The sequence below is a fragment of the Oryzias latipes genome, chromosome 2 (assembly GCF_053564925.1).
Source record: "Oryzias latipes strain Hd-rR chromosome 2, Olatipes_Hd-rR_3.1".
In the NCBI taxonomy this organism is placed as follows: domain Eukaryota; kingdom Metazoa; phylum Chordata; class Actinopteri; order Beloniformes; family Adrianichthyidae; genus Oryzias; species Oryzias latipes.
Genome location: NC_136238.1, coordinates 23,405,332 through 23,427,529, shown reverse-complemented (window position 1 = coordinate 23,427,529; position 22,198 = coordinate 23,405,332). Strand labels below are relative to the sequence as shown.

At 41.7% G+C, this 22,198-nt stretch overlaps 1 protein-coding gene across 3 annotated transcripts in view; it reads right to left on the bottom strand.

The window, feature by feature from the left end:
• LOC110016798 (NACHT, LRR and PYD domains-containing protein 12-like) overlaps positions 1–22,198 on the bottom strand; it is a 52,354-nt gene that overhangs the window by 10,709 nt on the left and 19,447 nt on the right. Inside the window, exons 1-8 of one of the 3 annotated variants that reach the window (XM_023962179.2) lie at positions 10,639–10,785; positions 10,183–10,333; positions 9,600–9,713; positions 9,355–9,433; positions 8,995–9,193; positions 7,049–8,855; positions 6,780–6,953; positions 2,632–2,805 (exon numbers count right to left, since the gene is read on the bottom strand). In XM_023962179.2, coding sequence (XP_023817947.2) covers positions 2,632–2,805; positions 6,780–6,953; positions 7,049–8,855; positions 8,995–9,193; positions 9,355–9,433; positions 9,600–9,713; positions 10,183–10,205 — 2,570 coding nt within the window. In that variant the 5' untranslated portion in view covers positions 10,206–10,333; positions 10,639–10,785. Of the gene's footprint in view, positions 1–2,631; positions 2,806–6,779; positions 6,954–7,048; positions 8,856–8,994; positions 9,194–9,354; positions 9,434–9,599; positions 9,714–10,182; positions 10,334–10,638; positions 10,786–22,198 lie in introns of those variants that run through there. The other 2 variants (XM_078934499.1, XM_078934500.1) reach the window with 2 other exon arrangements.

The following is a 22,198-nucleotide window of genomic DNA, read 5'->3' as shown; positions in this document are numbered from 1 at the left end:
TCTCCCTCCCTCTCACTAATGGTGCAGAGGCTGAAATATAGTAGGACAAAATAACTCGGCAAAACACAGTAAAACAGCTAAACAACTAAACACATTTGGTCAAAAACTCACACTTAAACCCAAATCCGTCCAGGTAGGCAAAGGGAATGGTATCCCACAATCCCTTGCGGTGCTGATCTAACAGCAGCACCAAACTTACACCTACGTATTTGAATGAATGAAAGTAAAATACCTGTCTGATGACTACGTTTTAATTTTAAGCTGACTTAACTTTAAAAAAAAAGATCTTAACTGAAGCAAATAATTAAGTTAGTTCAAAGTTAAAAAGTTTATCTTTAAACATCCATACGTGGTCTTATCACCCTCTCACTTCCTTCCTCTTTCGGCTTCTCCCATCAGGGGTCGCCACAGCGAACAAGTCGCATGGTAAACTTGGCAATGTTTTACGCTGGATGCCCTTCCTGACGCAACCTTCTCAAACCGGGCTTCTTATCACCCTCTCACTAAATCCACTAAATCATCTTCAAATGGACACGCCATGCTGCTTCACCTCTCTAAAAACAAACTAACCTTCAACTAAACCTGCTCCAGACCAGGTTATTTTCAGAGCATGAGTTGCTATGGCAACTTGACATACCCTGAAACATACCTCCATTTTTGGAACCAAAAGCTGAGGTTATCCGCTTCCTCAGCCTCATACTTACTGTTGTGACTAGCATAACCTGCTTTCTGGAATACCCCCCTGATTTTACACACACACATACTTCTGCATTCGGACCAACACGTGAAATAATTCATTCAATCACTACAACTATTTGTGCAAATGTGAGATAACATCTGTGCTCGAGTGGGTCTTTTTGTTTCTCTAAAGTGGATGATGGAATGTAAAAAGGGAGAGTACCAAGACATCCCTACACCAAGACCCCCGCTGTAGCAGATAGAGAACAACTGCACACCGGGCAATCACATCCACCACCCAGGCCACAGGTGCCCGCAAAGCCAGAGAGCTGGGAGACCTAGGGCGACAGAGAGTTCAAGCCCCAGCCCAACCAGGAGACCAGCCCCCCCGCCCCGCCGGTAGGGCCCAACACGGGGCCCTGTCCCAGGAAAGCACCCCCAGCCCCAAACAACCAACCCACCACCACCCAGGAGTTCTGGGCACCCCCCCCCCCCCTGACTCTGGGCACAGGCCGGGGCCCCCCAATACAGACCCGCCCTCTTCTCCAGACAACCGCCCACCCAGTCCACAGTTTGTCCAGGTGAGAGCAAGGCAGGGGGCAGCCACCCCTGCTGAGGAGGAAGACGCTCCAGAGCGGTGGGGGTTCACAAGGGGTGTTGTTACCATGGCCCGACCAGGCTCCCCCATAGATGGAATTTGGAAAAGGCCAGCACTCGAGGGCAAGGACCGGAATCCACACCACAGGAACACAAACAGCCCCAGGCTCAGATGTGATGTGAACCCTGGCCCCCGTTGTTGCCAGAGAGCACAGGGATCCCTCTCCCCGCATGGTGATTCGGCCCAGGAAGCCAGCACCCAAGGCACACGGCCGCCATGTTCAAGGGCCCGGTACCCCCTACTAGGGATGGGGCAGGGGTACTGAGAGGACATCTCCTGATTACTCACAGTGATGTGCAAACACCCTCCCCACCAAGGGCCCTAAATGTCTAAGGTGCAGTTACAACTGGCAGACAGGGCGCTGACAGGATGTCTGCTGGCAGTGATGCCCAAGCACCCCCACTACCACGGGTCATACATGTCTATGGTGCAATTAAAACCGAGGGGGGGGGGGGGTAATTCCCACACGACAACCAGGGGAAGGGGACCACTGCCAAGTGACTCCTCCCTCCCAAGGTACATCGCAGGCTGACCCCCCCCCCTCCATTACCTTAATAAGTGATTATATGAGGAAGAGGGTTAAATTTTCAAAATCCAAATTTTCCTAAAGATTTTGACCCCAAAACATGAAGGTAAATGAAAATGCAACAGATTTGAAATGCCTTAAAAATGAAGTTAAAACAGACGAGGAATTGAAATGTCATTTATCATCAAGAATTATTAATTACTAAATACATTTTCAAAATGCATGGCGGAAATGCAGATTAAATTGACAGTTGGAAAATACATTTTCATTTGAATTAAAGAACCATGAAACATGATAATTAGTAATCCAATTGATCTTTCTTCGATTTAAAGTTTTGAATTCCAAAATGTCAGATTAATTGGCATTTCTTCGTCTTGAATCTTGAATTGCAAAATACTTCAGTGACTTGTTCTTTGACAACTAAAGATCACTTAGAATTATGGGCAAAGAAAACTTCCATAGGAAAATCTTGATCAGATTTTAATGGATCTGACACAAAATCAAGTGAACAAAGAGAAATTGAACCCCCTACATACTTTTTTTCGGCTAATTGTTCAGACAAGCTCCTCCTTCTCATTTCTGATGCAAAGATCACATGAGTTGTGCACACCCGATAAACATGATAGTAAGAAAAAAAAAACATCCTCAGAGTCAGCAAAAGCACACGGTAAGGTGGGAATGGGGGGTCTGAGTCGTCATTCTCAAGTCATCAGTCAGGTATCTGTACTCATCATATTGATCTGAAAACAACTGAAACATGGAGTCTGACCTCAGAGTCTGCAGTCTGCAGTCTGGACTCTCCAGAAAACCATACCGATGAAGAAATCCTGAATCCTGCAGGTTGTTCCAGTTCAGGTCCAGTTCTGTTAGATTGGACGGATTTTTCTTCAGAGCTAAGACCAGAACTTCACAGCTGATCTCTGACAAACTGCAGAACTCCAACCTGCAATCAGACAGAAAAGTGTGTTCAGGAGCAGTGATGCAGCTGGAGGTCCAGGAACTTGATACATTCAGTCAGATGGGACCCGCTCTAATGACAGACTGACAGATGACATCTTGAAACAGACTGAAAATTTGTGATGACCTGTAAGTTAAAATACATCATGGCCTTGGGAGCAGAGCTGTTTATCAATTTTAAAAACCAAGTTTTAATTGGAGTATTTTCCAACAGCAAAGCTAAATTAGACAGAACCCTGTTAGGAAACTTTAGCACAGAAAATCATCTTCTGTGTTAAAGAGAAATACACAATAAGTCCAGATTTAAAAAAAAGAACTGGGATTACCAGTTGGGACCTGAAAAATTATCAGCACCATTTTAATGTGAAAAATAGATTAAAAAACACCAAGTGCTTGAAAATATTGTCTGACATTAAACTGGTACATGGCCCAAAAAAATAAGGTTTGGATCGCTGATTTACAAGATCATGACTGAAACAGATCAGTTTCACACGAATCATCATCACAAATTAATTCAATTGATTAAGAAAATATGAACAAATTATCATGTTTTTTTCAAAAACAGCTGCAGAGATTTAATTCCTCATAAAACACAACCCCAAAGCAGTATTTTGATCCATTCACTCATCTCTGAGCATTACTCTCTAACCCTCCTCTCTGAGCACCAATCCTTCCCAACCCACAAAAACAAGTGGGTTCTCACATTCTGAAATAGAGAAGTGAGCAACAGCCCTTTCCAGGAGGAGAATGTGCTGCCAGCTTAGGCCCCAAGCTAACACACAAACCCACTTCATCCAAGGAGCTAGCGGGGTCGGCAAAACTCTGTCATTTTCTATGCACAACATGCAGATCCATCTTTGAAAAAGTTTGGATGTTCTTTTGTTTTCATCTGCAAAACACAGACAAGTTGCAAAGGCCAGGGGGGGTATTCCAGGTAGCATGTTTAAACTAGCCTGACTTTAAGCCTGAACTCTGGCTGAAATCCGCCTGAACTTGCTTAGTCTGGGTATGTCGGTTCCAAAAGACCGGATATGAGTTGGCGTTATTACGCTTGACTTGGTAACCCTGGGTTAATGCTCGTGCATAGCAGGTACATAAAGACATTCTCAATAGATCGCCGATTTCTGGAGTCATCATGGAAACGCGTGGAGAAAAAAAGAGAGCGCCATACTTCATTGAGATACTTCATTGAGATTTTAATGACGGCGAATGAAGATTACACGTCCATCAAAAAAGTAACACGGCTGCATCATCAGTAAAAGAAAGAGTTTCTGCGTGTAGAAAAAGAGCAGACAAAGTAAACGCACGAGTTTCTGATCTTGTTTCCATTTTCCTTGTGATTCACATATATATATATATATATATATATATATATATATATATATATATATATATATATATATATATATATATAAAACGTATCCAATTTCCCAATTTAAATGAATTACTTCTATTGGGAACAAACAATTGAGTTAAATTTATTTAACCTAATTTCTTACGTCTAGAAAACTCAATAATTGTTTATACAACTCAAATTTACATATTTATTAAACTAAATGTCACATTACTCCAATTCAATTAATCTTTTTTCCATCTTGATTAATTATATTTCTTGAACTCTCAAATGTCTAAGTTTGAGCCGGCAGATATTCTCATTTTTATAACAATAAAAAAGACAGGGGGGAAAATGCACGGAGTGCATAATCTCAATGGCATATAAACTCATCATCCTCTCCTTCACTCTCACACATGGTGCAGAGACGTAAGCTCAGTAGGGCAAAATAACTCGGTAAAACACAGTAAAACAGCTAAACAACAGCAGCACCAAAGTTACACCTACTTAATTGAATTAATTTGAATGAAAGTAAAATAACTGTCTGAAAACTACGTGTAATTTTTAAACTGACTTACAAAAAAAAAGATTTATCTTAACTGAAACATAAATTAAGTTACATCAAAATAAAAAAAATATTTTTCCAACATCCATATGTGGTCTTATCACCCTCTCATGGTGGAAAAAGTATTATCTGAGCTTCATCCACTAAATCATCTTCAAATGGACATGCCATGCTGCCTCACCTCTCTGTAAACAAACTAAGCTTCAACTAAACCTGCTCCCGACCAGGTTATGTTCAGAGCATGAGTTGCCATGGCAACTTGACCTACCCTGAAACATACCTCCATTTCTGGAACCGAAAGCTGAGGTTATCAACTTCCTTAGTTGATACTTCCTCAAACTTATCGTAAGAGTACCCCCTGGGGGGTATTCCAGAAAGCAGGTTATGCTAGCTCCCACGGTAAGTATGAGGCTAAAGAAATGTACAACCACTGGTTTCAGTTCCAAAAACAGAGGTATGTTTCCGGGTATGCTTAGTTCCCCTGGCAACTCATGCTCTGAACATAACATAACATAACATAACGTCTATTTTCAACCTTTGTTTTGTAAAGTGTCCTTGGGTTTCTTGAAAGGCGCTTTAAATAAAATGGATTACTATTATTATTATAACCTGGTCTGGAGCAGGTTTAGTTGAAGTTTAGTTTGTCTTCAGAGAGGTGAAGCAACATGACGTGTCCATTTGAAGATGATTTAGTGGATGAAGAAGCTCAGATAATACTTTTTCCACCGTGAGAGGGTGATGAGACCACATATGGATGTTTAAAGATAAACTTTTTACATTGATCCAACTTAATTATTTGCTTCAGTTAAGAAAAATGTTTTTTTTATTTAAGTCAGCTTAAAAATAACCCATAGTTATCAAACACTTATTTTACTTTCATTCAAAATAATTGAGTTAAGTAGGTGTAACTTTGGAGCTGCTGTTAGATCGGCACCACAAGGGATTGTGGGATACCATTCCCTTTGACTGTCTGGACGGATTTGAGTTTAAGTGTGGGTTTTCGACCAAATGTGTTAAGTTGTTTAGCTGTTTTACTGTGTTTTACCGTGTTTTGGCGAGTTATTTTGTCCTACTATGCTTAAGTCTCTGCACCATGAGGGAGAGTGAAGGAGAGGATGATGAGTTTATATAGCACCCCTACTGTCAAAACCTGTATCAACAATATTGGAAAAATGGAAAATGAATGTGTTCTTTCCATGTGCTTTGTGTCTTTCTGTTTATTGTTATAAAAATGACTATATCTGCTGGCTCAAAATTAGACATATGAGAGTTCAAGAATTATATTAAATTAAGATGGAAAAACGATTAAGTGAATCGGAGTAATATGACAGTTAGATAAATATGTGCATTTGAGTTGTATAAAAACTAATTAAGTTTCTTTCTTTAGCTGATGCAGCAGTGTTACTTTTTTGATGGTCGTATAATCTTCATACGCCGTCATTAAAATCTCAGACTCCGTCTCACTAAAGTATTGCACTCTCTTTTTTTCTCCACGCGTTTCCATGGTTACTCCGGAAATCGGCGATCTATTGAGAATGTCTTTATGTACCTGCTGTGCACGTGCATTAACCCAGGTTTACCAAGTCGAGCGTAATTACGCCAACTCGTAACCCGAGTAAGCAAGTTCAGGCGGATTTCAGCCAGAGTTCAGGCTTAAAGTCAGGCTAGTTAAAACATACTTCCTGGAATACCCCCCAGGTCTAGATAGATGTCATTAAATGGGCGGCACCCACACGGAGCAAAAGGCGGAGCCTCAGAGAGATAAATAATGGGGAATGTTTTGTTTTAAAGAACACAAAGAACATGAACTTCTCCCAGATATCAAGACCTGGATGGACTTAGGTTCCCCTGTTTAGTCTGGTGCAAAAAAACAAGATAACATTGGTAACCATCAGATAAAGAAAAAACTGGATTTTTAAGTCAAACAGAATGTTGTTTTCTTTTTACTTCCAACAACAGTTCCCTTCTGTTTCCTCTGCACTGACGTCTATCTGAGATTTTCTCCTAAAAAATAGAAAAACAGAAATTTTCGTAGAGAATCAACATTTGAATGAGATCTGACCTGAAACTCTCCAGTTTACAGTGTGGACTCTTTAGTCCATCTGAGAGAAGCTTCACTCCTGAATCCTGCAGGTTGTTGTCTCTCAGGTCCAGAACTCTGAGTCTGGAGGACTGAGAGCTGAGAACTGAGGACAGAGCTGCACAACTTCTCTCTGACAGATTACAGTGTCTCAGTCTGTAGAAAACAAAGACAGACAGCAGTTATTGAATCTTTCATGTTTCCATCAGATACATTTATTGACTGAAGGTGATTTTCCTGAGAGGTCTTACAGAGCTTTGTTGGAGGCTTTGATCACTGGCAGCAGCCTCAGAAGAGCCTCCTCTGATGCAGAGTATTTCTGCAGGTCAAACTCTTCCAGATCTTCTTCTGATGACAGTAAGATGAAAACAAGAGCAGACCACTGAGCAGGAGACAGTTTCTCTGTGGAGAGACGTCCTGACCTCAGGAACTGTTGGATGTCCTCCACTAGAGAACCATCATTCAGTTCATTCAGACAGTGGAACAGGTTGATGCTTTTCTCTGCAGACAGATCCTCACTGATCTTCTTCTTGATGAACTGAACTGTTTCCTGATTGGTCTGTGAGCTACTTCCTGTCTGAGTCAGCAGACCTTGTAGGAGACTCTGATTGGTCTGCAGTGAAAGACCCAGGAGGAAGCGGAGGAACAAGTCCAGGTGTCCATTTGGACTCTGTAAGGCCTTCTCCACAGCACTCTGGTAGAACTGGACTGGACTTTGTTTCAGTTTGAGAGTCATTAGGGATTTTTTCTTCTGTGATCGTTCTTCCTCCATGAGGTTGAGTCCAGAGGTGATGAAGGTCCGGTGGACATGAAGAGCAGCCAGAAACTCCTGAACACTCAGATGGATGAAGCAGAAGACCTTGTCCTGGTACAGGCCTCTCTCCTCTCTAAAGATCTGTGTGAACACTCCTGAGTACACTGAGGCTGCTCTGATATCGATGCCACACTCTGTCAGGTCAGATTCATAGAAGATCAGGTTTCCTTTCTGCAGCTGCTCAAAAGCCAGTTTTCCCAGAGACTCCATCATCTTCCTGGTCTCTGGTTTCCAGTGAGGATCTGTCTCAGCTCCTCCATCATACTTGACCTTCTGGACTTTGGCCTGAACTACCAGGAAGTGGATGTACATCTCAGTCAGGCTCTTGGGCAGCTTTCCTTCCTCTCTGCTCTTCAGCAGATCCTCCAGAACTGTAGCAGTGATCCAGCAGAAGACTGGGATGTGGCACATGATGTGGAGGCTTCTGGATCTCTGAATGTGGGAGATGATCCTGCTGGCCTGCTCTTCATCTCTGATCCTCTTCCTGAAGTACTCCTCCTTCTGTGGATCATTGAACCCTCTGACCTCTGTCACCATGTCAACACACTCAGCAGGGATTTGATTGGCTGCTGCAGGTCGTGTGGTTATCCAGAGGCGAGCAGAGGGAAGCAGGTTCCCCCTGATGAGGTTTGTCAGCAGATCAGCCACTGAGGTGGACTTTCTAGGGTCATTTAGCATCCGAGTCTTGAGGAAGTCCAGAGGAAGTCGACTCTCATCCAGACCATCAAAGATGAAGAGGACCTGGAAGTCTTCAAAGCTGCAGATTCCTGCTTGTTTGGTTTCAGGGAAGAAGTGATGAACAAGTTCCACCAAGCTGAACTTCTCCTCTTTCAGCACATTCAGCTCTCTGAAAGTGAATGGAAATGTGAAGTGGAGGTTCTGGTGGGCTTTGCCTTCAGCCCAGTCCAGAGTGAACTTCTGTGTTAAGACTGTTTTCCCGATGCCAGCCACTCCCTTAGTCATCACGGTTCTGATTGGTTCTTGTCTTCCAGCTGGGAGTTGGAAGAGCTCTTCTTGTCTGATGCTTGTTTCTGCTCTGTCTGCTTTCCTGGAAGCTGCTTCAATCTGTCTGACCTCATGTTCTTCATTCAGCTCTCCTCTTCCTCCCTCTGTGATGAAGAGCTCTGTGTAGATCTCATTCAGAAGGGTTGGGTTTCCTGCTTTAGTCATCCCCTCAAACACACACTGGAACTTCTTCTTCAGACCAGATTGGACTTCATCTCGACAAACTGCAGCAGAAGATCCTGAATGAAGACAACAAACAGTAAATCAACTCTGTGCAGCCCTGAATGATGAGGGTTTGAATCCCTGTGGTTCCATGTGTTCAGACGTCAGTAAATCTTCATTTCTCAGCAGCTGAAACCTTCAGAGAAATCCTCTTACTGCTCTGCAGTCCATCAGCCAGGTCCACCTGCTTCATTCTCCTCAGGAAGTTCACTGTGATCTTCATCAGTGACTCTCTGCTGCTCCTCTGCTCTTCATCTTCATCCTCCAGCTCCTCCTCATCCTCCCTGTGACTCAGACGTTTCTGGATCTTCTTCAGCTCCTTCTTCACGAAAGTGACAATGTTGTCCTCGAGCAGCTGCAACAGAATTCCAGATGAATGAGCCAATCAGAGTGAAGTCATGGAGCCAAACATCAGCTCCATGTTGGACACACTGACAGTCCACTGGTGTCCAAAGTGCAGCATGGAGACGACTGTGGACAGAATGATGGGAAAGTAGTTGTTGTTCATGTACAGACCAGAAAGATGGAGTCCAGCTGTGTTTGATGCTGATGGACAGACGGACCACTGGGAGTCTCTGAGCTCTGCTGGTCCAGTCTGTGGACAATCAGCAACAATCAGATCCATTCTGTCTGTAAACACAGACACTAACACGCCAAAGATAGAAATGTCTGAGAGAAGGAACTGAGCTCACATCAAACACCTGTTGGAATGAAAACATTTCACCCATTTGACTTGGTTTCAAAGTTTACATACAGCTCACCTCTCTGTACCAGAAGAGGATTTAAAGTTGATGAGAATATCCATTGACCGGTCACTCCTGAAGGAAACACAGCTGGGTTCAGATCCAGATCCAGTTCTGAGTCTCTGATGGATCCTGATAGAAAAACACTTGTTTTATTAGAAGTGAGTTTCTTACATAATAGTGTTTGATGAGTTCTTTTGGATTTGGATCATCTCAGATCATAAATGCATCATGAATGCTGTTGTTTTCAGAACAGCAATGATTCCAACATTCATTCTGACTCACAGATGAATCAGAATTACAGTCAACTGGATTAATGATTCTCATTTAGACCAGAAGAAAATGAAGAATTTCATGTTGGAGTTTGTTGATGAGATACAAAGAAAAATTTTCAAATTAATTTATTAATGTACACCAACAATTTTGCATCACTATTTATATTTTCTGTAGTTAATAAGATAAATTAGATAAAATAAATGTAAGAATAACAGGATGACAGACTTTCCTTTAAATATTTGACCTAACTGAATGAACGTTGCCGGTGTGAGTTCTGAGCTCTGACATGGAGAAGATCATGGACAGTTGGAGATGTTCATCTCACCTCTGAGCAAACATTTCCTCCATTCAGACATCAAGCTGCACTTCCTGTTCCGCCCTGCAGAGGTCAGTGTTTGAAGATCCCAAAAGCCTCAGTCTGTTTGCAGATGATCTAATGATCTCAACCTCCAGAGGTGAAGATCTTCACTTTGTTTCTTTGTTTGGTTGAAAGATGAAAAAAGAATCAAAGAAAGAAAAATAACAACCAGATCAAATGGGATTGAAAAAGCTGAAGCTCAGATGATTGATCCTCCTTTCAACTCCTCCAAATCATTTCATCACTTCATGATCCAGAACTCCAAACTAATGCTGGATCAATCTGATCTGATCTCAGCCAGGATCCTTTAGGATTCCAACAAAGAGGCTCCCAGCTGAGTCCTAACATTCAAGAACTTCTTCTGAAAGCCTTTGAAATGCAAACATCCACATTCTTTCCATCCCAGCTGTTCCATCAACTCACCCCTCTGACACAAATGCATCTGTTCTTTCTTTGACTTCTTCCTCTGGATTTTCTGAACTGCTTTAAATCCCTGAAGTCCAACCGACTCTAGTTTCAAACCGGTTCTGAATGCAGGCAGGAAGCAGATTCCTGTGGACTTTGGACATGAAGGACATGGTCTGACCCTGAAGCAGATCTTAAATTTGGTTAATCTGTTATGAATTCAACTGTTTTCTTTGTAATCATTACCTGGATTGGATTGTTTTCTTCTGTAAAACATCAAAAGATTTGGAGTTTTTTCTCTTTCTGTTTCTTCAAAAACCACATGATGGAATGTGGAGGAGAAAAGGGGTTCCATAATATTTTCTATGATATTTTTATTATGCATTACAGGGGTTCTATTATATTTCTATGCTCTTTTTGATTATGCATTTAATGGATTCTATATATGCATGTTTTCTGCCTGCAGTAACAGATAATATGTGCAGAGGTCGGCAGTAGGCCTGTCTGTAACTTTTGGTCTCTGTTTTCTTTCTGTGCTGGAGTGTTTATGGAGTCATAACACCTGCAATGCAGACTAGACAAACCTTTACCCCTCCAGGAGACACCAAGAAGGCTGGGTACTCTTGAGTGCTTTTCCACCAGTAGACCAAAAAGGTTAAAGGACATGACCCTCCTATGCACTGGGGAAAACTTCAACACTTGGGGGCTATGCTGGGGGCTCACAAGTAAGCCAACACCAGCCCGTCCCCTCTCACCATGAGCAACTCCAGAATGGTAGTGAGTCCAACCCCTGGAGTGACTGTTTCAGAGCCTAGACTGTGAGGCGAGTTGAGCCCACACACAGTCACAGGGGAGGAGTCCAGCCATCCTGGACTATATCTCTGAGTTGCTAAGGAGTGCGTGAAATACACATACCGTAAATTCCGGACTACAAAGCGCACCCGATTATTAGCCGCACCCACCCATTTTCACGTGTTTAACTAGATTTATACATACACAAGCCGCGTCGGGGTACAAGCCGCATGAATTAGGCAACATTGTCATCCTGACGGATCACTTCCTGACTCAGAGTGTAAGTGTGATTTATTAGCACACAGTGGGTGGAGTCATTTTCGCCTCAGGCTCATGTCTTTGAGTTTATCTGCATCTGCCAAACAGTATGCACCTCTATTCTGTTCACAAGTTCCTCAGTTATGGTTTTTATTTTTATTATTTTTTTTTAACTTATTGACAATCTAGGTATCACACATAAAATTACAAACAGTAACCATATAATCAACATTACATCCCTCAGTTATGATGAGGAAATTTACATCCCCGATCCCCCATTTCCCATGAGTCTTAGGGGCTAAAGGCGGGGCCAACGCCCGGCTCGCCATTCTGTTGTACGTGTTTAAGAATGAGCAGCAGTGCATGGAGGGGTGAACGGGTAAAGCTCTCCTTCCGCTTGTGTCGCGGCAGCGTTATGGGAGTAACAGGGCTGTTTAAAAAACACGCTAGTAAAATAAAGCAGCGACGACTGAAAAGCGCGCGCCTCAGCGCGATACGCGCGCCTCCTCGCGGCGCGTGGGTCAGAAGTTTCCTTCCACAACAAACACTTGCTCCGCGGACGCCTCGAGTAAGCCCTGGCTGCAGCCTGCAGAATGGCTCGACGCCTCCGCGCTCCCGCGCGCTCCTTGTCTCCCCTTCCTATCTACTCCGACAGCTCTGGCCAGCGCGGCTACAGGGAGGAGCGCTTCGTCCCCATTGCGCCGGTGAACGGAGCAAATCGTGTCTGTGCAGAGCAATCGGACTTAATACTGTACGTTTTGTGTATGAGGGGCGGATGCGTTGTTACGTGTGGGAGCCTTCAGACTGCCATCGGCCCCGCAGCTCACACGACACGCAGTCTCCAGCTCACACGGAGGCTGTGAGCGTTTCAATGCAAATCTCTGCTCAGTCCTTAGTAACCGTTAACACGACCACGTCAATTTGTGTTTCCAGTCGTGTCCAGACAAAATAAAGGCTGATATTATTGCCACATATTTAGGTGCAGCCAGCCGAGTCACTATGACTCAGAGGTAAATGCACTCCTGAGCATGCGCTGTTCTCTCCGTCACGCAGCTGACCGGCTTTTCCAAACCCGTTGGTGATTTTTTCACGCTGCTTTTAACGATTGCTTTTAACTTGAAAGCTTCATCATATTGTAGCGGCGATCACGTGCACGTTGGGTCTAATGGCACCAAAGGATTCTGGGATGCGGCTGGACATGCGTGTTTTGTTTTGTTGAACCATGACTGAAGTGTCTAAGACCTGAAGTCAGGTCCATGCTGTTTGGCTGCTTAGAGGTGTGTTGAAAAACAAATGACTTGTGTTTGATGTTAGAGAATTCAAACCATTCACTGTGTCCAAACATACGTACACGGCGGCCGCCAATAAAATCCAATTATTAGCCGCGTCACTGAATAAGCCGCAGGACTGTAAGCGCAGGAAAAAAGTAGCGGCTTGTAGTCCGGAAATTACGGTATATAAATTGAACTCATCACTGTTTGTGATTCATATGTTCAATTTTCTTTTGCACACACAACCCTCTGCATTTGTCCAGACTTGGGACCGGCACAAGAGAATACTGGATTGTGTTCCCTTGTGTTTGGTTGCATTACATTCATACACTCATTCACATCATTTCATTGTATCTGTTACATCTAACACACGTAATGCTGCTTTCTCATCTATTAATTTCATCCATGTATCCATCCATTTGTTCAAACATTCAAATTTACACCTAAATGTCTATTTATAGTCACCAATAATATATAAACGTTTTAAACATTGAGAAACATTGAGATTTTTTTAGAGGAAACCTGAGCACCAGGAGAAAACTACTGAGCCCGTGTCCTGACATTAATATATAAAAATATATCTTGTTCCCAAAGAGTAATATCTTGTTCCCACAGATTATTATCTCATTCGCACGAAATTCTATTCCGTTCCCACAAGATACTATTGCGTTCCCACAAGATACTATTGCGTTCCCTCAACGCATACGATGGATGCTTTTGTGCTTTTTAAAATAAATAAATCTGTTCTCTAAACATCCTCCGTGTCTTCAATGCAATGTAAGGAGACACACTCAGACAGAAATGTGAAGGTATCTGCTGTAAATCTATGACGTAAATTAATAACAGGATAAATTATCGGCTAGTTAGTTATCATGTAGCCTAATTGCCTTCGAATGTAAAGCGACTGACTGCTAAAGTTAATAAAAGACAAGTCCTGAATATTATTATTCCTATTCGACCCTAAACTACAATATCAGCTGTCTGTCAACCGACCAGCCAGTTGCCCAAATGCCGGCATACATCAAAGAGCTCTGCGGCGGCGCTAGTAGTAGCCTAGCAGTAGGTATCGTATGACAAAGCAGCCTAGTTATCATAAATCTTTTGATATTTTTCTTATATTCATTGAGACGGTAATGAAATGATCATTTTTGTTTTTCATGTTCCTTTTTTGAACGAATATGGGTCACAGAGACACGGAAGTTACAGCTGAAAGCGGCTTTTGCCGGCGTACAGAGAGCATATCCGCGCGAATGACTTATGACGTGAATAATTATTGTGTTCGAACGGATTAATTATTGCGTTCGAACGACATAATTATTGCGTTCGCACGAGTTAATCATTTCGAGGGAACGGAATAGTATTTTGAGGGAACGCAATAGTATTTTGAGGGAACGCAATAGTATCTTGTGGGAACGGAATAGTATTTCGTGCGAACGAGATATTAATCTGTGGGAACAAGATATATTTTTATATCTTAATGTCAGGACACGGGCTCCGTAGAAAACCCCTCAAACATTACACATAAAAAAGGGTTTTAGTTCTTTATCTTATCAAAATGAACTACAATATTGATCAATGTGAATACTTTATGGGTAAACCTGAACACCAGGAGGAAACCCAAGCAGATGAAACATGAATAAAAAAAAACAAAAACTACTTTTTTAGTTCGTTTTTTTGGTTTTTTACAAATACGCAATATAACACTGATAAATGATGAAGATGGATCTAAGGACTAACCCTGAGTACCAGGAGAAAACCGAAGCAAATTAAACATTAACAAAAAACACAAAAGAAATTTTTTTTGTGTTTTTTATTATTATTTATTTTTTCTATTTATAGTACACACAATGTGGTGTGTTCCTAATCTTTTTTATCCCTTTTGAAAAAGCTCAGAAAATCTCTGTGTGGTTTTGTCTTGTTTATTGTTCACCTCCTCCTGGAGTTGTTCAAGCTTTGACATGAATACTTCTTCGGTAAAGTCTGTCATCCTTTCTCTGGATAATCTCTTTTGTGTGAGCAAGCTGCCGAACTCAGGAGAACCATGTCTGCTGGTAGAACTGTGTTTCCGAGAAGAGCTCGGACCGCCAGCTCACACACCGGCTTTGGGGCAATGTCTGAGCTGGCGGAGGCGGCTTTTCAAAGCAGAAATGTCGCTCAGTCCTGAGAAACCGTGTAAACAATCACGTGAATTTGTGTTACCAGTCGTGTCCAGACAAAACAAAGGCTGAATTTATTCCCACATGTTTACGTGCAGCCAAGATGCAGATCGCAGCATTTCCAGCATGGATTTTATGCTCATCCAAGGCTAAATGTTGTTAGCGCATGTTAGCCTTCTCCTAACCCTGTTATCCGCTCTGTTCCGCGACAGAAAAAAAGCACTGACCACACGAATTAAAATGAAATGATGAGCGTACATGCACTTCATCATAACTGTAACAATAATAAAATCAAGTTTAGAAGATCATCTCGCTCCATGTAGAAGCTCTGTTTGTTTACAACAGAACTAATTTCTTCTTCTACGCTCGTTTCGGGTATTTTAGATTACTGTGCGCCGTGGTGCAGTGGTAGGGCGGTCAACCCATGATCGTAAGATTGCAGGTTCGATTCCCGCCTGTCACGCCCATGTGTCGAAGTGTCCTTGGGCAAGACACTGAACCCCACCTTGCCTCTGGTGGGAGGTTGGCGCCAGTGTTTGGCAGCGGAGACGCCATCAGTGTGTGAATGTGTGTGTGAATGTGTGTGTGCATGGGTGAATGGGACTGTGACTGTAAAGCGCTTTGGGCCTTCGTAAGAAGGTAGAAAGCGCTATATAAGTATACGCCATTTACCATACCCAAATGATTTATTCCAACCAAAAGTTTGACGTGTGTAAACGTTTGTTATAATTGGAAAAAGATTTTCTGGGCGCATGACCCCAGTTCAATTCTACTCCAGTCTTTAATCCGATCAAAGATATTTTGCAAACGTAATCACAGCTATTTTCTCCTTTTCCACGAGAGATTGTTCAACCTGGAGCTTATGTTTGAGCTGTTCTACATTGAACTTTAAAGTTGTGGTGTCTTCAAATTGTTCCTCCTTCACCTTTAACAGTTTCTGACATTGAGCCAACGCAGCTTCAGTTTCACTCTTTTGTTGCTGGATCTGGATCAGGGAGCTTTTTGCTTGTTCTACCAATGTTCTCCAGTGGGATAACTCTTTTCCAATTTGGCCAGTCGCTCACTCTTATTAAGGTACGGGGAATCAGTGGTGTAAGGTGCGGCGGGGAAGCTATCTGGGCAACAAGGAACCCTCTATCCGGTCCACATGTCTATCAGTCCACATATGGAAGACATTAGTGATATGTGGTTGGCGGAACTTGGCCAGGTCCTGATGGTGAGACCCTGGAAGGCTGCTAGAAGTTGAAGCTGGGGTAACTATGGTGCACTGGGGTTCTGTCCTCTTTCCTTTTTTACTTCTACCCTTCCTCTCCTCTATTCTTGATCATAATTTATCATTTAGTTCTCCATGCCTCTGTTTGGTGCAGTGCGATTCATGTATTGTCCCTCTTTTCCTCTCCCCTCCTGGGGAGTGGGAGTGCTTCCAGACTCCAGTTGGCTCATCCGTGCTCCAGTTCCTGACCGTTTACCTCGCCTTTGCTCCTGCTCCTACACCTGGCTGTGGATCCTGCCTCTGGCTCATCTCTGGCTCGTCTCTGCTCTGTACCTGACCGAGTACCTCGTCTCTGCTCCTGCTCCTACACCTGGCTGTGGTTCCTGTCTCCGGCTCGACTCGCGCCTTTGACTGTCCCCACAACCACGGCTGGATGAAGCTCGTCTGCTGGACTTTTATATATGTAGTTGTAGATTTAGATAAGTTAATTCTTCTCTAAGAGTTCTGGTAAATCGCCTGTCCGTCCTGGGGGAGGATCCCTCCTTCATGTGGGCACCCCTGAGGTTTCTTCGTTTTTTCCGGAATCCGGTTTTTTTGGGAGTTTTTCCTTACCGCGAAGGGGGGTCTAAGGGCAGGGATGCCAGTATAGCTTAGTCAGTTTGTTAGTTCATTTTAGTATTTTTCTATTGAACTCTTTGTATTCGTGATCCTTTTGATTTCATGTTTTACTTCGAAGCCCATCGAGACGACTGTTGTTGTGATTTTGGGCTATACAAATAAAATTGAATTGAATTGAATTGAATTGAATTGGAATCTTCCTCCCGCTGGGCCGGTAGGGTTTTTTTTTCCTAATAGCCCAAACAGAAGAGCCGGTTTCCTCTCTTCTTTCTCTCTTGACGTCACTAGTTGCCCAAAACCAAAGAGATGTTTCTTTCCCTCTGTTTGCTAAACAGTCCAAAAACTGTGACTTGACTTATCCTCACAGCATCAGTTTACGTGAGCTACTATGGACATGAGAGTTGCACAATCCAATGCATCTTCTGAACTCTGGGCAAATCTTGTCTAGTTTTTTCTTCTGTGGTGCAGTTAAGAGATGCTGGACTCTTTTCTCTGAAAACCTATCTCAATAAGAGCATAGAGTATTGGTGATTTTACCAAAGTGCTTCTGTGTATATATGTGTGAATGGCCATTCTTTGCCTCATTATCTGTCACTGGGAATTTCCTGCATGTGTAATAAATGGTGCTAATCCATAAACAATTTCTGTCTCCTGCCCCTCCCTCCGTGAGTCGACAACTAGAGTCTTCTGATCTCTAGCCATTTATCCATTTATATTACCATTTAAGTAGCTTCCTGTGACAAAAGTGCTACACATGCATTTCTTTTTAAAGAAATTGCAAAGTTTTAGATTTTTCCTGAATGACCACTAGTATCTGGATGCAAATGTGAGTCAATCTCTTTTTACAAACATGTTTAAAGACTCACTCCAGTCAAGATGATGTTTTTGGTGGGGGTCTTGGTGTGGGGGTAACCAGGATCTCCTCCTCTTTTTACATTCTATCATACACTACAGTAGTACTACATACACAAACTCATCTGAGCACAGGTGCCAGCTCATTTTTGCATAAATAGTATGCGTGATGAAATGATATGCTTTAAATCAGTGTTTTTCAACCGATGTGTGTTGTGGGAAATTCTCTGTTTTCACTGAACTAAAAACATTTCCCATCTCCAGGATATCAGCTCTGTGTTCATCCAAACAGGCACTGATAAAACACTGAGTAGTTAGGAATATGAAAGATCATAAAATACTTTTTTCTTTGTGTTTGAGTCTATTTTAAGACATTTTGAGAAGAATGACGGTACCGCGATTTAGCCACAGCTTCAGTAAAGTCCTGCCCCTTGAACTGTCTTCACCAATCATTCTTGGAGGCTTAATCACATGTCATCAGTCTGACCAATCAGAAGTGGTTAAAGTCTTAACTTCCTTGTTCCGATTCTGCTCATAACGTCTCTCAGTTCCAACAAAAATACCAGCTACAGCTCGTCTTTAGCGGTGTAGCTTTCCACAGAATCCAGTATCAGACCGTGGAATAAGTAAACAAAACAATGAAGCGAGTCTTTCTGCCATCTGCGGCAGTTGGCACTACATCTGCCATAATGCATTGGGTAAAAGTGACAGTGTCTCAACGCACAATGAGTCTTCCAAGTCCAGCGTAATTACACTAACTCATATCCGATCTTTTGGAACCGAGATACCCTGAGTAAGCAGGTTCAGAAGGACTTCAGTCAGAGTTCAGGGTTAAAGTCAGGGTAGTTTAAATATGCTTCCTGGAATACCCTCCAAGGTTGACGTGTGTTCTTTGTGGTTTCAAGACCTCATTGATGCTATGGAGTGATATTTCTGCCACCATGTTGCACACAAAACTTTCTAAGTTGAACACAAAACTTTATAAGTTTTTTGCTCAAAAATTTTTTTTTTGCTCAAAAATTTTTTTTTTTTGCTTAAAAAACGTTTTTTGCGTTTGCAAAACACATTTTTTTACGTGCGTTGTGTCAAATCTCGCTTTTGTCTCATCTTTGATTTTGCTGACTACTTTGAGCGCGACTTAGCGTGATATGACTGCCACTGACATCGCCAAAAAGAAATTCGCAGGCGTTATGTGTCATCTCACTTTTTTCCTATCTTTGCTAAGTTAAGTTTCGGTTTGACGTCACCAAGCTGCCATCAAACAGCTGCTGATTGGTCCAGATTCTAACCAATCAAATCGCCATGTGAATCTAACATGGTGTCTGCTGCCGAGGCTCAGAGGCTGAACCAGCTCTTTTTACGCTCATTTTTGGATGAAGACGTTTTCATTTTTTAAATAATTCATAATAATTCGTACTTTCTTTTTTTTTAGCATTCGTTCATTTGTATGAAGTCAGATTTGTGAATTTATGGCTGAGGATCTCCTGAAACTGTAAAGTTTATCTGCTGACATTACATCAACAGGTCTGTTTGATCTGTGAATCCTGCAGAGCAAAATATTAGTGAAAAGTTTGATTTTCTTTAAGGTCTGTTTGTTAAAACAAAACAATAAAAAAATTAAAGCACATATTATTTTATGATGCACACGTGTTTGGGATCAGATGAACAGCAGTAATAAGCAGAAGAATGATGGCTCACCACAGGAGACTCAATGCATTTATCAGAAGAAGCATTTTTAACTTTTATGTAAATTTTCACCAGTGTCTCATGTTTTAGAACTTGTGAGCGTTTGTCCAAAGTTTTAAAATATTATTCATCAAAAATGCTATTTTCTCTTAATATTTCAACAATTATTTATTAAAATAAAACAAAAGTTCAGATACAAATCTTAAAAAGTTTAACTTCTTCCGGCTGGATGGAGTCGGAGCTCGGACTTTTTTTTTTTTGTTGTCTTTTTTTTGCTGCAGACGTTTTAAACACGTTGGTCTCTACACAGAGATGAATAAATACTAAACTCTGTTTTATTTTAGTTGCTTTGCTGCTTCTTCTGGGTTTTACTCTGAGACAAACGGGCCAGAGTGGTTGAAAACGGCAGAACCCTGTATGAACAGAACTGACACAAAGTGCAAAGTCAATGTCAGCCTCGGAGCACAGTCAATATGAGACAGAGACACTTGATTGGTTAGAATCTGGACCAATCAGTGCTGTTTGATGGCAGCTTGGTCACGTCAAACCGAAACTTAGCAAAGATAAGAAAAAGGTGAGATGACACACAACGCATGCAAATTTCTTTTTGGCGATGCCAGTGGCAGTCATATCACGCTAAGTCGCGCTCAAAGTAGTCAGCAAAATCAAAGATAAGACAAAAGCGAGATTTGACACTACGCACGTAAAAAAATGTGTTTTGCAAACACAAAAAACGTTTTTGAAAGCAAAAAAAAAAAATTTTGAGCAAAAAAAATGTTTTTTTGAGCAAAAAACTTAGAAAGTTTTGTGTTCAACTTAGAAAGTTTTGTGTGCAACATGGTGGCAGAAATATCACTCCATATGATGCAGGCATTAGTAAAAAGGAGGCAGACGTGATTATTGATTGGAAAGAAATGAGCCGTTTTCTAATATCTGACCTGTACTGAAACATCTTTTTTTATTCTGATACTTTAATATTCTAAGACACTTTTTTGGGGGTTTTCATCATCTATATACCACAAAGAACAAAATCCTTGAAAGAAAGCATTGATATATTTCAGTTTAAGTATAATTCTTCTATAAAATGAGTTTTACTGTTTGAATTGTACTTTAAAAAATGCTAAACTTCAATTTATTTTTATAGATTAACCTGTAAATAGATATGTGTTGTTTTTGATGGTCATAGTTTATCCCTTGTGCTATTCTTGGCACTTTAACGTTGGGAGTTGGGTCATCTAGACCCACTAGACAGTCCTCTGAACCTTTTTTCTTCAATGATTTGTGATCTTCACTGGTGTCCATGGATTCCATGAAATCTTTCCACCTTTATCCACCTTTGTCATGGTAGGGAGAACACGTCAATGTAAGGGTGGGGGTCATCTAAGATAGCACAAGGGTTACTCTTCATCTCTTGAACAGCTTCATTGTGGTTGTAGTTTATGCTGATACAATGTGTATGTTGTCTTTGCCTGTGTTACCATGACAACACTGGAAGTATTTTGTCTAATTCTAGCACTTTTTATGTGATCAGTGAACATTTCATCATAGTTTTTAAAAGTAGCGACTGCAGTTGATATTTTTTGGGTCATATGAGCAAATAATTTCTTTAGGAAAAGATCTCTCCTAAATGTATGAAGGAAGAGGCAGATAAAGAACCAGACTGGTGTTTGTGTCTGGTGTTCTTGTGATTCCTGTTTTCAAGTAGACATTAGAACTGTTCCTCTGTTTTTTTTGGTTCTCAGGGTTCTGTTCCAATCTTATCTGTGAAGAATAAAGTGGACGTGAACATCAGTCAGAAGTGTGGAGTCTTTCCCACAGTGTGGGTTTCTACTGTTTGTTGGTTCTCTGCTGGTTCCAAAGCTGGACTCCTCAGGTCCAGTTCTGATGGAACCCAGGACTGAGGTGAGAAAAAAAGAGTTCCATCTCTAGATAAAGTTTGCTCAGGTCCACACAAAGCCAAAGGAAAACCATCTGAGGCTAAAGAAACACTATAAATAAACTAAAATCCTAACACAGAGGATAGGATAACTTTATTCTGTGCTTTACAGGGATCAACATCTTTTGTATCTATTAAGACATGTTCATACATTGGAAATACATATATTTTCAATGTTTATTCCAATGTTCCAATATTTATTTTGTATCTGTTTAGCCCAGTAGGTTCAACCAGGAGTAATGTTGAGTTTCTCTCAGTACAGGATGTTGGGAAACACCAGGAAATAATAGTTGGGTGATTGTAGAAAGTTGACAGGGTGTTGAGCGCAGCTCCAATCTTTCATCTGCGTGGTCGATAGATGAAGAAGACTCCGGTACAGGATAAACTTTAGCCTCCTCTAAGCATATTTATTAACCATTGAGCATGGAACAAAAACGTCTCCCTAGTACATCAGGGGGGGTATTCCAGAAAGCATGTTTAAACTACCCTGAACTACCCTGACTTTAAGCCTGAACTCTGGCTGAAATCTGCCTGAACTTGCTTACTCTGGGTATGTCGGTTCCAAAAGACCGGATATGAGTTAGCGTAATTACGCTCGACTTGGTAACCCTGGGTTAATGCACGTGCACAGCAGGTACATAAAGACATTCTCAATGGATCGCCGATTTCCGGAGTCACCATGGAAACGCGTGGAGAGAAAAAAGAAAGCGCTATACTTTAGTGAGACGGAGTCTTATATTTTTATGGCGGCGTATGAAGATTATACGCCCATTAAAAAGGTAATACAGCTGCATCA